The 13,748-nt window shown below is 60.1% G+C and overlaps 1 protein-coding gene across 2 annotated transcripts in view; it reads right to left on the bottom strand.

Annotated features, from left to right (window-relative positions):
- Nucleotides 1-3,795: 3,795 nt before the first annotated feature.
- Nucleotides 3,796-13,748, bottom strand: part of KDM4B (lysine demethylase 4B) — an 88,638-nt gene continuing 78,685 nt past the window's right edge. For both annotated transcript variants that reach the window (XM_028500180.2, XM_028500181.2), the window contains 8 exons: nt 13,335-13,411; nt 12,989-13,044; nt 12,694-12,802; nt 8,091-8,276; nt 7,845-8,009; nt 7,256-7,375; nt 6,661-6,753; nt 3,796-5,606 (listed from right to left, as the gene is read on the bottom strand). In XM_028500180.2, the coding sequence (XP_028355981.1) occupies nt 5,430-5,606; nt 6,661-6,753; nt 7,256-7,375; nt 7,845-8,009; nt 8,091-8,276; nt 12,694-12,802; nt 12,989-13,044; nt 13,335-13,411 (983 nt within the window). In that variant the 3' untranslated portion in view covers nt 3,796-5,429. The remainder of the gene's footprint in view (nt 5,607-6,660; nt 6,754-7,255; nt 7,376-7,844; nt 8,010-8,090; nt 8,277-12,693; nt 12,803-12,988; nt 13,045-13,334; nt 13,412-13,748) is intronic.

The following is a 13,748-nucleotide window of genomic DNA, read 5'->3' as shown; positions in this document are numbered from 1 at the left end:
CCCGCGTCCCCTGCATCGGCAGGCGGACTCTCAACCACTGCGCCACCAGGGAAGCCCTATTTACTCATTTGTTCAACCCCGGGATTCAGATAAATGATCTATAGCATAGCTTACCTGGAAGAACCAGTTTCTACTGGAATACAGCATTGGTGTGTAGGTATCTTTGTTTCTAGCCTAACAGTATTCAGTCAAAACACTGTTTTCCAAGTTACTTTGATCAGCTCCTTGCTCTCTCCCTCCGCCTTCATTTATAGCACAGTTGGGTTCATGTGTTACTGTTTTCCATTTGGGGGTTCCCACCACATTCTGGTTGACATTAGTTAGGTATGGTTTGGGGTATGTGAAACAGGACTGTGATTGTAAGAGTCAGAGCTATTTCAAAAAGGTGTCCTCAGAGTGAGTCACCCCCTCTTCACTCCAGCTACTATGTTCTCCTTCCCCCCTAATTCTTTTATACCCTCTCCCACCAGCCCTTGTAGGTCACCAACCGTGTCCGTCAGGACCCATCTGCCCGTCAGGCCCTAGGCCGAGCACGGGGGGTGCTGATGGGACCGAGACTGTGTCCTTATGCTCACAGGGCTCACGATCAAGTAGGCGGATGGTCATGGGACCAGAGAGCTACAGCAGGGGTCCCTGGGGCTGTGGTGCGGGAGGAGACTGGAGTGGCTTGCCTGGGGCCTCCCCCCAACAAAATACTCCCACACCCTACTTCCCGGAACCTGTGACTATGACCTTATTTGGAAAGTGTCTTTGCAGATGTAACTAAAGTCAAGGGTTCTGAGATGACGAGGCGGTCCTGGATTATCCGGGTGGCCCTAAATCCAGTGACCGGCGTGCTTGTACGAGAAAGGCTGAGGGACACCGGAGACAGAGAAAAGACACAGACACACAGAGAGACGGCCGTGTGAAAACATAGGGTGGAGGGATGTGGCCACAGCCAAGGGACACCTGGGGCAACCAGAAGCTGGAAGAGGCAGGAAGGATTCTGCCCTGGAGCATCCGGAGAGAGCGTGGCCCTGTGACAGCTTGGTCTCGGACTTCCGACCTCCTCCAGGACAGGGAAGGAATAAGTGTCTGCTGTTTTAAGCCACCAGTTAATGGTCCTTTGAAACTAACCTGGGGGCAACAGAGCAGTAAGTGCTCTGGGGCCAGTGAAGGCCACCTGGAAGAGGAGGGAGGGAGGGAGGGAGGCTGTCTTGCCTGGGAGGCCCCTCCCCATCCCCCGGAAGCTGCTGGGAGGGGAGCCATCTGTCCCCGTCACCTCAGGGAGACGCCAGGCACCCAAACACTCACTTCTCCTGGCCTTGCCTCCGCCGGCCGCTGCGTCACCCCTCAGGCTGGCCGTCCGTGGCAGCAAATAATTCTTATTTTCTCCATTAAGGGAGCAAAAGCACTAAGTAAATCTAGCCCATAGATAACGCTCCCTGGCACGGGTGCCGGAGCTCCGAGGTGAGTGCCCCAGCCCAGCCGAGAGCTGCAGGGCTCTCTGAGCCTGGCTTCCAGGCCTTGGGGTCTTTGGGAGCTTTTCTCCCTGGTGGTGTTCTTGGGGCTGTGACTCTGTGTCCCCGAGCAGCCTCGCTGGGGTTGGGGGGGGGGAAGCCAGGATGGGTGGCCAGGAGAGTAGGGGGAGACAGTCGGTGATGGGGAGATGGGGCAGCAGGCATGCAGATTTCAGCGCTGTCATAAAACTTTATTTACAAAAACAAGCGGAGGACCGGATTTGGACGGAGGGCTGTGGGTTGCGGGGGCCTTGCCCTAAGAGGCTGCGGTATTCAACGCCACGCACCCCTGGCCCAAATCTGATCGACCTCCCTTGAGGGGTCGGGTCTAGACAGCACCTCTTTAGGATCCTGACATCCCATCTGACAGGCCTCTGAGACCACGGCTTACCCTCTGTCTCTGCCCTCCTTCTTGTCCTTTAGGACACGTGTCAAAGCTGTATGGACCGTCCCTTACCTTTTTGCTTTCCTGAACTCTAAATTGCAGAGAAGCAGAGACCGTGTGCCCCTCTTCCTCAGCCACCTTCCAGGTCCTGGCACAGGGAGGTTGATATCTGCCACCTGATAAATGACTCAAACTCCAGTGCTGGGCACAGAGCCCAGCACCTGGGGTGCCACCGACCCCACCGCTCCGTGTGGCCGCAGGGCTGGGGATCCAGCCTGGTGTCTTAGCCCTGCCCTCAGTCCACAATGGCCTGTCCCAAGCTGCCTCCCCATTTTGTGACGTTTCAGAGAGCGCTGGGAACGGCGGGCCATCTACAGCCTTGCTGAGATCACCTGGGTCAGCCACTCGCACTGCTGTCTGTGGCCCCCTCCTTGGGGCTGAGGACGGACCGTGTCCGCCAGGCCCCAGGCAGGCTCAGAAGACGCTGACCCACCTGGTCAATGTCACGGAGAATCCCCCGTAGCAATGGGGAAACTGAGTCCCGGTGGCTCTGTTGAGGGCGCTGGAAGCAGCATCTCTATGAAAGGGGGTCTGGGAAGTGGGGTGATGGTGGCAATGACTGGATGGAGATTTCAGGACACAGCACCCTGAAGGACACCCGTTCTGCAGAAGAGAAACCGAGGCCCAAGGGGGCGCCCTGTCCACGGCCCCATGCCCCTGACTTCCCCCACGACACTGTCTTGCACAGACACTCCAGGGCCCACCTGTCCAGTAGGTATATCCCCTGGGTGCTGATGTCTCCTAAAGGCCCTCCTCTGGCCCTTGGCCCCGTGTCCAGCCATGTACCTTCATAAGGGGGGGGGGGGAGCGTGCTCAAAGCTGAGCTCCTGGCCTCTCCCCACCCCGAGCCTCCCCATCCCAGGTCATGGCAAAAGCCATCCATCCAGATGCTCAGCGCAGCACCCTCTGCCCTGGTCCCCAGCTCCCACCTCACCCCACTGTCTGTCCTCCTCTCAGTAGCCAGAGGGCACCTGCGAGCACCTAAGTCAGGCCCCGCCACTCCTCCTCGGCCCACAGCCCTCCAGGGTCCCACCTCCCTGGGGGTAAAAACCACAAGTCCTCCCCGTGGTCCACAAGGCCCTGCACGGCCTGCCCCGTCCCCTCCCTGCCCTGCCCTCCTCCCTCTCTCCCCCTCGCTCACTCCGCTCCAGACACACGGGCCTCCTGGCTGTTCCTCCAAAAAGTCAGGCACGGTGCTGCCCCAGGGCCTCTGCACGGGCTGTGCCCCAAGGAGTCCCCATGGCTCAAGCTCTCATCTCCTTCAGGACTCCCAGTTCTTCATATCACAGCTGACATCCCATTTTACGTACTGTTTAACTCTCTCACCGGTGACACACCTACTGCTGTATCCCCAGTATTGGCTGGACAAGCGACACGGTCATGAATACGGGGGTTCCAGCCTCACCCCACTGTGGGAGACCCCACTGTCTCGCATATGCCCAGCGGCCGCCCACCACAAGACACGCTCCCCGGCTCGGATGTCACAAGAACTGGGTTGAGGCTGGGAGGGCCGGGGGAGAGGGTGGCCGCAGGCCCCTGACAAGCAAGGGGTGGGTCAGACGAAGAGGGTCCCTGACTGCCTCTGATGCGGGGGTTGTGTGTGGGGCCAAGCTTCAGATGTCCAGCTCAGGAAGGAAACTTCTTCCACCCTGGAGGCGGGGAGCAGGGGCTGCGGCGCCGGGCCACGTGCCGCGCCACCCCCACCCCCGCCCCCCACCGCCTCCGGGGAGGCTCCACGCCTGTTCCATCCTGGAGGGGGGCGACCGGAGCCCACCCCTGCCAGAGACCGCCGACCGCCGACCGCCTCCCCGGCGCCCACTCAGAAAAGAAGACACTGCAACGACCTGGAGCTGTAATTCGCACTGCTCACGAGCCTTTAATTCATTATGAACCTAGAGGCGGGGGAATTAGGCAAAAATACAGCGCGCATCCTTAATCTCGGGTGGGAAAAAAAACAGGGTGGGTGGGTTTGTTTTTTGCTTTCGCACACAGACACGGATGTATCTTCGTGGGGGAAGTGTGCGTTCCCCTTTGCTGTGAGACCCACCGCGTGCACGAGCTGTCTGGGAACCCACGACCGACGGACGGGGGCCGGCCCACTGCCCAACCCAGGGCCGCAGGGGCTTCTGCCCGCTTCTTTTTATTCTCTTTACAATATAAATAGCATTTTCAAACTACATATGAACACAGGGACAGCGCCCCGGGGGCAGGGGCTGCTGCATGCAGAGGAAACCCCGACATTCCGCCGACTCCCCTGGCACCTCCCGCCCCGCCCGCCCCTCCAGGGCACCTGCCCCCTCCCCATCAAGGCAGTTGCTCTCCGCTTCCCTTACATGGTTCTCTCTGGCCTGGCAACCGTTAGAGCCTCTTTTTTTAAATTAAAAAAATTCTATACAAGCAAATGACGCCCTCAATCCCTCTACGGGGGACAGCGGGGCAGCTGAGAGGCGGGGGGCTAAGAAGCACGTTTTTGCCTGGAAGCTCAACCCACAACCCTTACGAGGCAGATTTCTTCTGAGCTGAAAGCGATTCCCTCTCGTGCTCTCTCTCTCTCCTGGACACACAAATCCACGCGTCACGGAGAGGATACAGGATGTGCCAGCTCCTCGGGTTCCGGGGGAGACCTCCTGCACGCCTGGGCCGCAGCCGGACCCCCCGAGGGCCGCCCACCTGAGGCCTCAGCTGGGGGATGGGTCTCCCGAGGGGAAGAAGCAAAAGATGGAGCCACCAGAGGAGAGAGAGTTTATTTTGCAAAAGGCCACGCAGACAAGGGGCAGGCCACCCGGGGAGCTGCCGGTCTCCTCCCACTGGGCGCTGGCGGCGGTGCCAGCCACCCGGACCTTCTCGATCTCACGATCGGGGAGAGAGTGAGTGACCAGGCGCCACCGTCCGGGATCCCTGGGCGCCCCCAGGCCTCACCGCAGCTACAGTGCATCCCCGCCACTCACAGACCAGCGGGACCAGAAAACACAACAAACGAAAAGACCAGCTGCTTTCACCTCCCGCAGCAATCTTGGTTCTGAGAAAAAGGACGTTTTGTTTTGTTTCGTTTTGTTGTTTTTAAAGCCACAAATCTAGAAAACAACTTTGGGGCTTGTTTTTCCTTTTCTTTCCTTTTTTTTCTTGCATTTTTTTTAAACAATAGGTATTTATAGAAAGAACCTCACAAAGGTGATTTATGTACAGAAGTCACAATCTCAAAGGCTGCTCAGGAGGCAGGCAATGCAGTAGCACCTTTTCGAGAAGAAGAGCTTACGTGGTTTACGAATCTGGGTCGAGGGGGTGGCGCGTGCCCCCGCCGGCCCCCCAGAGCCCACGTGGCCCTGCTCCCTGAGTCCGGGGGCGCGTGTGGCGTCCTGCTCGCTCCTGTCGCCGAGGTAGCCTCTCGGGCCACGGAGGCGAGGACAGGGATTCACAGCAAGCAAACGCCTGGGCCCGCCGCGCCTGCCTTGCTGGGCCAAGGGGTCGCCGGGCGGCCGGCTGTCCTAGAACGGGGCTCCGGGCCAGCACTGCGCCTGCAGCAGGCTCTCCATGAAGGCCGGGTAGTCCGGGTTCCGCCCCGAGTCCTCCGCAGCGCGAGGGGTGCCCACCCGCGGGCGCTTGGCGGCCTTCACCTCTTCTCCCGAGAAGACATTTTCCTGTGGGGCCCCCGTGCTGACCGACTGCAGGAGATCAGACGGCACTGGGGTTAGTGCGGATGAGGTGCTGCGGCCTGAAGGTCTGTGTCCCGCCGCCCCCCCGCCCCCCCCACCCCCCCCACCGCAGAGTCCTGTGTTGAAGCCCTACCCTGCCACAGTGTGATGGTATCAGGAGGTGATGAGGTCATGAGGGTGCAGCCCTTGCGAATGGGATCAATGCCCTTATAAAGGGATCCCAGAGAGCTCTCGCTCGCTCGCTCTCTCCACCATGTGAGCACACCAGAAGGCAGGTGTCTGTAAGCCAGGATCCGGCCCTCACCAGGCGCCGAATCTGCTGATACCTTGATCTTGGACTTCCAGCCTCCAGGACCGTGAGAGATAGTTTTTTGTTGTATAAGTTCCAGTCTGTGATATTTTGTTATCTCAGCCGGAACAGATTGAAATACAGGCTCTGCTCGGGGGCCTGGCTGGAGGAGGTGCCTGCCCTGCTGGGGGTCGAGGGCCCTGGGCTGCTGACCCTCAGCCAATGACAACGTTCTGAGAAACAAACAACGTTCACTGGGGATGGCCCCTCCTGCCTCTGCCTGGACCCCCACCCTGTGAGCGAGCCCCCCATCAGGCAGAGGAGGGGCCCTAAGCTCCCAGTCACTGGCCCCCTAACAGGACGGGCACCCTGCCATCCACAGAGGGCAGGAGGCAAGGCCAGGCTGCACAAAGGCCAGTCTAGTCTGCCTGGCAGCTCCTGTCTGTCCCCCAAGGGAACCTGGCCTCTGAGACCCCCACCAGCTCTGACTCAGCTCTTCCACCCATGGCCATGGCCCCCAATCCTCAAAACCTTGGATTAAACACAAAAGAAAGAAGACAGCGAAAGGCTGTGAGAAGAGGCCAGTCTCCCCTGTTCCTTTGTGCATCACTGATCTGCAGCCCAGATCCACGTGCAGGTGCTTCTGTCTCCTCTTCGCCGGCCGGGCTGACCCTCACGCCCCAGAACAGGCAAAGGCCGAGGCAGGAGGTCAAGGCCACCTGGAAGGGTCACTCTCCCAGGCAGCAGCGCTCACCCCCACCCCCAGCCACTTACCAGCCGGGACCGGACCCTCTTGGGGAGCTCCTCATCCAGGGTGAAGATGTCACCCCGCTTCACCGTCAGCTGGGACCCATCCTCGAACTCCACCTGCCAAGGCGACACAGTTCAGCTTGCTGGCTGCTCAGCCTGGCCTGGCTGAGGCCCGACCCCCGCACTCTCACGGCCTGCTTGCCAGACAAGCCACGGGAAACAGCACAGGGTCAGCAGCTGTCATCTTTCTCGCTGGGATACGGGTGGTTTCTCTTCAAAGATTCCACCCTTTTCAATAATTTCTTTTCCACCATCATGGTGAGAAACTCACAACCGACTTGTTTTTTTTAAAAAAACAAGGGCACTGAATTGTACGCTTAGAAACTGGTTAAAACGGTAAATTTTACGTTACGTATGTTCTGCCACACACACACACACACACACACACACACACAAATCGGGAAGACACCTCCAAAGAGGATAACACTGGACAGTTGGACAACCTTCCAGCTTGTGCTGACCTTCTCAGTTAGCGGGCAAACGCCATCATCCCCAGCAGGACCTCGTCGAGGGCCCCGCCCCAGCCCATCCCTGTACCTGGTCAACAGGAGCCCCTCACCTGGTAAATGTGACTGGTCACAGAGGAAATGAACTTGGCCCTGTAGATGTTGCCATCAGTCCACCGGAGCTCAACAAACTCGCCCTCGGGCGGCGGACCCAGCCGGGCACAGTCTCTACTCTGTGGAAGGAAGGACGGGGTGGGGGAGTGGGGCGGTAAGGGGCGCCCTCGGCCTTGGTCACCGCGCTCGCCTGGTCTAAGAAAGGTCTCATTTGGTAGATTTTGCCGCCAGGAGGAAGGCAGTGCTCTCAGCTTGAACTATCAAGGTGAGCTGTGGGCAGGTGCCCAGGCCGGGGGTGCGGTGGCCACCCCAGCCCTGGGGAATCGCCCGCCTGCAGGCATATCTAGACTGGCCTGGCTCTCTGCTGTTTCTACAGAAACAGGTGGCGCTTTCCAGCAGGGGCCCTACAGCCTGGGCCTTGTCCAGCAGGGACAATGGTGACCCTGGATGCAGGGGACCCCTGTGAGGGATCCGGCCACCTCCCTTCCTAAGGGCAACGCTTGCCCTGCGCCTGCGCCTGCGCCCGCGCCCGCCCCTGGCCCCACCCACCGCCCCTGGCCCCGCCCCCTTCGGCCCATCGCTGCTCACGGTGATGCTCTCCGGGTACAGGTTATCGCTGTAGGACCCGTCGTCAAAGTTCACTTCGTAGAAGGTCTGCGTGGTGGTGCCGATGACGCGGCACCGGTAGTAAAGCCCGTTGCGGTTCTTGGTGATGACCACCTGCCCTAAGGACACGGCCCTCAGGATCTGGACCTGGAGGCGGAGCGGGTGTCAGAACACAGCGGGGCGGGTGGGCGGGCAGGGGAACAGGGCGGAGGGCAGGCGGGCACTCACAGTGTGACCCCCCGACTTGTGCTTGAAGCAGGTGATGGAGACAACGTAGGGCCAGTCGTCTGGCTCCATGAGGACGCCAGCGGCGTGGGCGCAGGTCACGTGGAAGGAGGTGGAGCAGTGCTCGCAGGAGCATTGGATGCAGGCGCCCGACACCTTCTTCATCCGCTTCCGGCAGTACACACATTTCTGCAGGGACACGGCGGTGGGAATGGGGCTCTGGCCGCTGCGTCTGCCCCCGCCCCCTGGGGCTGGGAGGCCTCCTACTGGGCCCCCAGGTCTGTCTCCTGGGAGTGACTCTGAGACCCAGGGCTGGAGTGCGGAGGCCCGGCAGCCGGCCTTGAGTGGAGGCATCCTGGGAGAGTCTTGACTGCGATGTAGAGCCCCCCCAAAGCACCCCAGGCCCACCAACCCGGCCTGCAGCTGCCCCCCAGGAGCACTTCCAAGACTGGAATAGGCACCAACAATCACACAGTGAAACGTGATTCATCCACGAAAAGGAGAGAAGCCCTGACACTCGCTGCAACGTGGCTGGACCCTGAGAACACGACGCTCAGCGAGAGAAGCCAGACGCAGAAGGACCCACAGGGTGTGATTCCACTGACGGGAAACGTCCAGAACAGGCAGATCCACAGAGACAGCCAGTGCGTTAGGGGCTGTCAGGGGCTGAGGGAGGGAGATGGCAGTCACCCAATAGGGAGGGGGTTTCTTTCTGAGGTGATGGAATGTTCTGGAACTAGACAGAGGTGATGGTTGCCTAACTCTGTGAATGTAGTAAAAGGAAAATGTTCCCTTTAAAATGGGGGATTTTTTTTTTTTTTAAAGAAAATAAATAAAATGGGGGATTTTATCTTAATTCTGAATGAAAGGCGCTGCAGTGTAGCCCAGCCCTTCATAAGGAGGGGCAGAGGGCCCACACCGTGGGAACGCCCTGCCTGGGCGACCTGCTCTGCTCGGCGTCAGCCCCCAGGCCGCGAATGCTGCGCCCACGCCCACGCCCTGCCACCACTCAGCAACCACCAGCCCGTCACTCTGGGCATTTAATAAGCGGGCCTTTACCGCTCTGTCAACCACATGCAAAAGCCAGAGAAGCCCCACAGCAAAGGCGCTGCAGGAGTGCTGCCCGGTGCCGGTCGATGGCAACGATATCTCATTATTAGGCCGTCGATGCCCGGCTCTCCGGCCGGCCCGCGGGGACAGGTGCAGAAGCACAACACGGCCCTTGAGGACTGGGCTCTGCGTGGCTCCGCGGGGAGCGGAAGGTGGAGCACAGCCGCCCTGGAGGCCGGGCCGCGACCCCACAGCCGAGGCCCGGGAGAAACCCGACAGCCCGGCCTGACACGCGGCTCGTTCAGTCCAGCCCCCGGCGGCCCCTCGTTATTCCGAGTTTCCACGTCATGAGGAAATACGGGCCAGGCCCCCGTCGAGCCATCTGTCAAGGGCTGAGCTCAGGGCTGCCTTAAGGGTGAGTCCTGTGTCTGGGACTCCCTCTCTGGAGGCAGTGAGGCGGGGGTGGGGATGGGGGGGTGGTACAGGGTGGGGTGTGGAATCGGTGGAGAACAGTGGCCAGGAGGAGGCCAAGGTGTGCCTTGGCTGGGTGTGCCATCAGCCATGGAGGCCACAAGGCACCGTGTCCTATGTCTCCGGCCTCCCCTCTTCCCCACCGGCCCCTGCCGTCATCCCTCAGCGCCGGCCTGCCAGCCCACCCTCCTTCCCATCAGGATGTGACACCGGCCTCTACACCTCAAGGCAGGGCTGGTTCAAGGCACCCGCCCCGGCAGCCTCACCTCCACCGGCCCTCACACCCTGACCTGGCCTGGTGAGCGGGGAGCTCAAGGCTCAGGCCGCCGGCAGGCTGGGGCCAGCCCCGCTCACCAGGACCAGTGGCCAGGGAGTCACGGGGACAGAAAGTTGGGCGGATGACCAGGTGTGACCGTCCCCGGGCCCGCGGCCTGCACATGGCCCCGGGAAGGCAGGCGGGCGGCCGGGCACGCAGGAGTTAACCGCTGGCTTCCTTGCGAGGCTCCATTAGGCAATACAAGCGAGCCTCGTGTAAAAGGATTTTTAATTCATCGTTACAAGTGCTGGTAATGAAGAGGCTGCAAGCTGGAAATGTCAGATGATCCATAAAGCGTCTGGGAGGGAGGATCTATCACGGCACAGCGCACCGCGCCATCACTCCACCTGAATAACGAGGCCTTTTCCGCCCGCGCTCCTGGAGGAATCACCCGCAGGCGCCAGCCTCTTCCTAACGCCCGTCCTCGCTGGGCGGGGCTGGAGCTGGCCCCAGTGCCCCCTGTTTCCCGACCAAGCCCCATCCGTCCCCTCCCCACACGGCTCCAGCTGGCTGCCCACTCAGCCCTGCCCGGGGGCCCCGCACCTGTGGGCTCCGCGGTCGGTGTCTCTGTGCCTTCGCTGGGACTCCCCGCTGGGTTCAGTGCCCGCAGCCCCATTTCTTTGCCTCCTGCCCACTACGGGCCTGGAGGAGCGTCACTAGCCAGGCCTGCCCCAGGCAGCTGGGAAATAAACCAGGCAGGAAAAGCAGCCAGGATGCTGTCCATACCCCTGGGCCAAGGACCCAGCTCCCAGATGCCACAAGACACATCCCATCACCCACATGTCCCCCACACGGCCACCTGCAAACTCACAGGTGATGATGACCTGAGAGCACATGCTGGTGCTCAGATGGCAGGAATAGTGCTTTCTGTTGTGGCCCAGTTGATGCTCCCCACACAGGGGACTGTTAGCAGCCCCATTTTATGGAGGGGAAGGCTGAGGCACAGAGAGGTCAAGGAATCTGTCCAGAGTCACACAGCTGGCTGGTGGCCGAGCTGGGAAGGGAAGCCAGTGTTTGCTCACTGTCTGCCTACTGCCCACTGAGCCAAAGGCTCTCCCAGATGGGGGAGGGGTGTGTGTGTTACTAGCAAGAGCAGGAGGCGTGAGCCTTGCAAGACCACACCTGCCCAAGGATGGCCGTGCTCCTTAGAGGGGCCAGTGATGGTACTCCTACAACTTAGGAGCAAAAAAGCCACCAGCCCAGTTCAAAAATGGGCAAAGGACTTGAATAGACATTTCCCTAAAGAAAACACACAGAGGGGGCTTCCCTGGTGGCGCAGTGGTTAAGAATCTGCCTGCCAGTGCAGGGGACACGGGTTCGAGCCCTGGTCCGGGAGGATCCCACATGCCGTGGAGCAACTAAGCCTGTGCGCCACAACTACTGAGCCTGCGCTCTAGAGCCCGTGAGCCAAAACTACTGAGCTCGCATGCCACAACTACTGAAGCCCACACACCTAGAGCCCGTGCTCCGCAACGAGAAGCCCACGCACCACAATGAAGAGCAGCCCCTGCTCGCCGCAGCTAGAGAAAGCCCGTGTGCAGCAATGAAGACCCAACGCAGCCAAAAATAAATAAATAAATATTTTTTAAAAAGAAGGAAAACATACAGATGGCCAACAGGTACATGAACAGATGTCAACATCACTAATCATCAGGGAAATGCAAATCAAAACCACCTGTTAGGACGTCTATCATCAAGAAGACAAGCGATATTGCTGAGGACAGAAAGAAAAGGGAACCCACATGCACTGTTGGTGGGAATGTAACTTGGTGCAGCTGCTATGGAGAACAGTATGGTGGTTCCTCAAAAAATTAAAGATAGAACTACCATATCATCTGGCTATTTCACTCCTGGGCTTTTGAAGGAAACAAAATCACTATCTTGAAAAGACACCTGCACCCCCATGTTCACTGCAGCATCGTTTACAATAGCCAAGACCTGGAAGCAACCTAAGTGTCCCTCGACAGAAAATGGATAAAGAAGATGTGGTGTAGAAATACAATGGACTATTACTCAGCTATGAAAAAGAAGGAAAGCCTGCCATTTGCAGCAATATGGATGGATGTTGAGGACCTTATGCTCAGTGAAAAAAGCCAGACACAGAAGGACCCCTGCTGCGTGACTCCACTTCCACGAGGCATAGAAAACAAACTCGCAGAAGCGGAGAGCAGAAGTGATGGTTGCAAGGGTGGGGGAGGGGAAATAGGGAGCTGCCATTTAACGTGTCTGAAGTTTCAGTTAGGCACGATGAAGACATTCTAGAGCCCTGCTCTATGACCACTGTAACTGGACTGGGTACTTAAAATTCTGTTTGGCGGCATATCGCGGGTTAGGCAAGAAAGAACTGGGCAGAGTGCGGGTGGCTTCCTCTGTGTGAAAAGCAGCTGGAAATGGAGACGGGGAGGGGACCCCTGCTTTTCTCCGGGTACCCCCATGGCTATTCAAAGAGTAACTGCTGGCCAAACTGAAATCATGACTTTTTTTTTTTTTTTTTTTTTTTTTTTTTGCGGTACGCGGGCCTCCCACTGCTGTGGCCTCTCCCTTTGCGGAGCACAGGCTCCGGACGCGCAAGCTCAGCAGCCATGGCTCACGGGCCCAGCCGCTCCGCGGCATGTGGCATCTTCCCCGACCGGGGCACGAACCCGCGTCCCCTGCATCGGCAGGCGGACTCTCAACCACTGAGCCACCAGGGAGGCCCTGAAATCATGACTTCTGGCTCCCTGGCAGCTACCCTGCATCCCTGGGGCGTAGGGACTCCAGGGCCCCTACCAGCTTCCACCGCTGCTCGGGGATGGCGCTGATGTCCACGGGGTGGCGCTCCATCACGTTCAGGAACCGCACTTCCGGGACGGCGATGGCGCAGATCACGTGGATCCACCTGGGGGGGGGGGGGCGGAGCGGGTGGGGTCAGGGGTCACAGGTGCGTTCCGTCCCCTTGGGGTCATCTCACAATTGTGCGCACCGACTGGCCAGGACGAGGGGACCTCATCTGCTCCTGCCGGTCCTGTCCCCGCCCCGAATCGCCCCTCAGGACCCCCCAGGAGGAGAGTCCCTTCTAACCCACCTCCTGTCAGTCGTCATCTGCAGGGCGCCTCCCCGGAGGTTGCACAGGCAGCACTCCTACAGGGACCAGACAACAGCTAGGTGAGGGGTGTGCAGGGCGGCGTCGCCTGCCTGCTGCTCCGGGACCTGCTCCGTCCCCCGCCCACGGTCCTTACATTTCAAACTAGCGGCCACAGGAAGCGATGGGCCGAGAGTGCGTCGGGCTCCACCCGAGACCCAGGGAGGTGAGGCCGCCAGCCCAAGGTCACCCTGCGGGATCGGGCGAGCCCGGGGCCCAGGACCGGCTCGGCTCCCCCACGGGCCGCGCCAGCTTTCAGAGCACCACCCCAGCTGCAGGGGCGAGTTACCGCAGTCCAGGCGTGGGCCGCGCACCGGGAACACGTCCAGCCCTCGTTGACCAGCTCTGGGCGGATGCCGTAGCAACCTGGAAGACAGGGGCCAGCGCATCTGTCACCGCGGCTGCCCGCGGGCTGCACGGGCGCCACCCCCCCCCCGCCCCACCGCCCGGCGGGGTGAAGGGCGGCTGCGGCATTGAGGGTAAGTGTGCTCACCAACCGCTCTACCTCAATCCGGGCCACTGCACACAGAGCCGGAGAAACTCTGGAAACTGACGCGGGGAAGGAGAGCTGGCCCCCAAGAGGGAGCCCTGCCGGGTCTGGAGACTCAGCCTGGCCCTCGCCCCCCACCCCAGTCTGGGAGACTCGCCCAGGCTCTTCTGAGCTGAGAGAGAGGAAGGTGGCCGAGCGGTGGTGTGAGATGCA

The sequence above is a fragment of the Physeter macrocephalus genome, chromosome 2 (assembly GCF_002837175.3).
Source record: "Physeter macrocephalus isolate SW-GA chromosome 2, ASM283717v5, whole genome shotgun sequence".
NCBI lineage: Eukaryota > Metazoa > Chordata > Mammalia > Artiodactyla > Physeteridae > Physeter > Physeter macrocephalus.
This window is presented reverse-complemented; position numbering and strand designations above follow the sequence as displayed.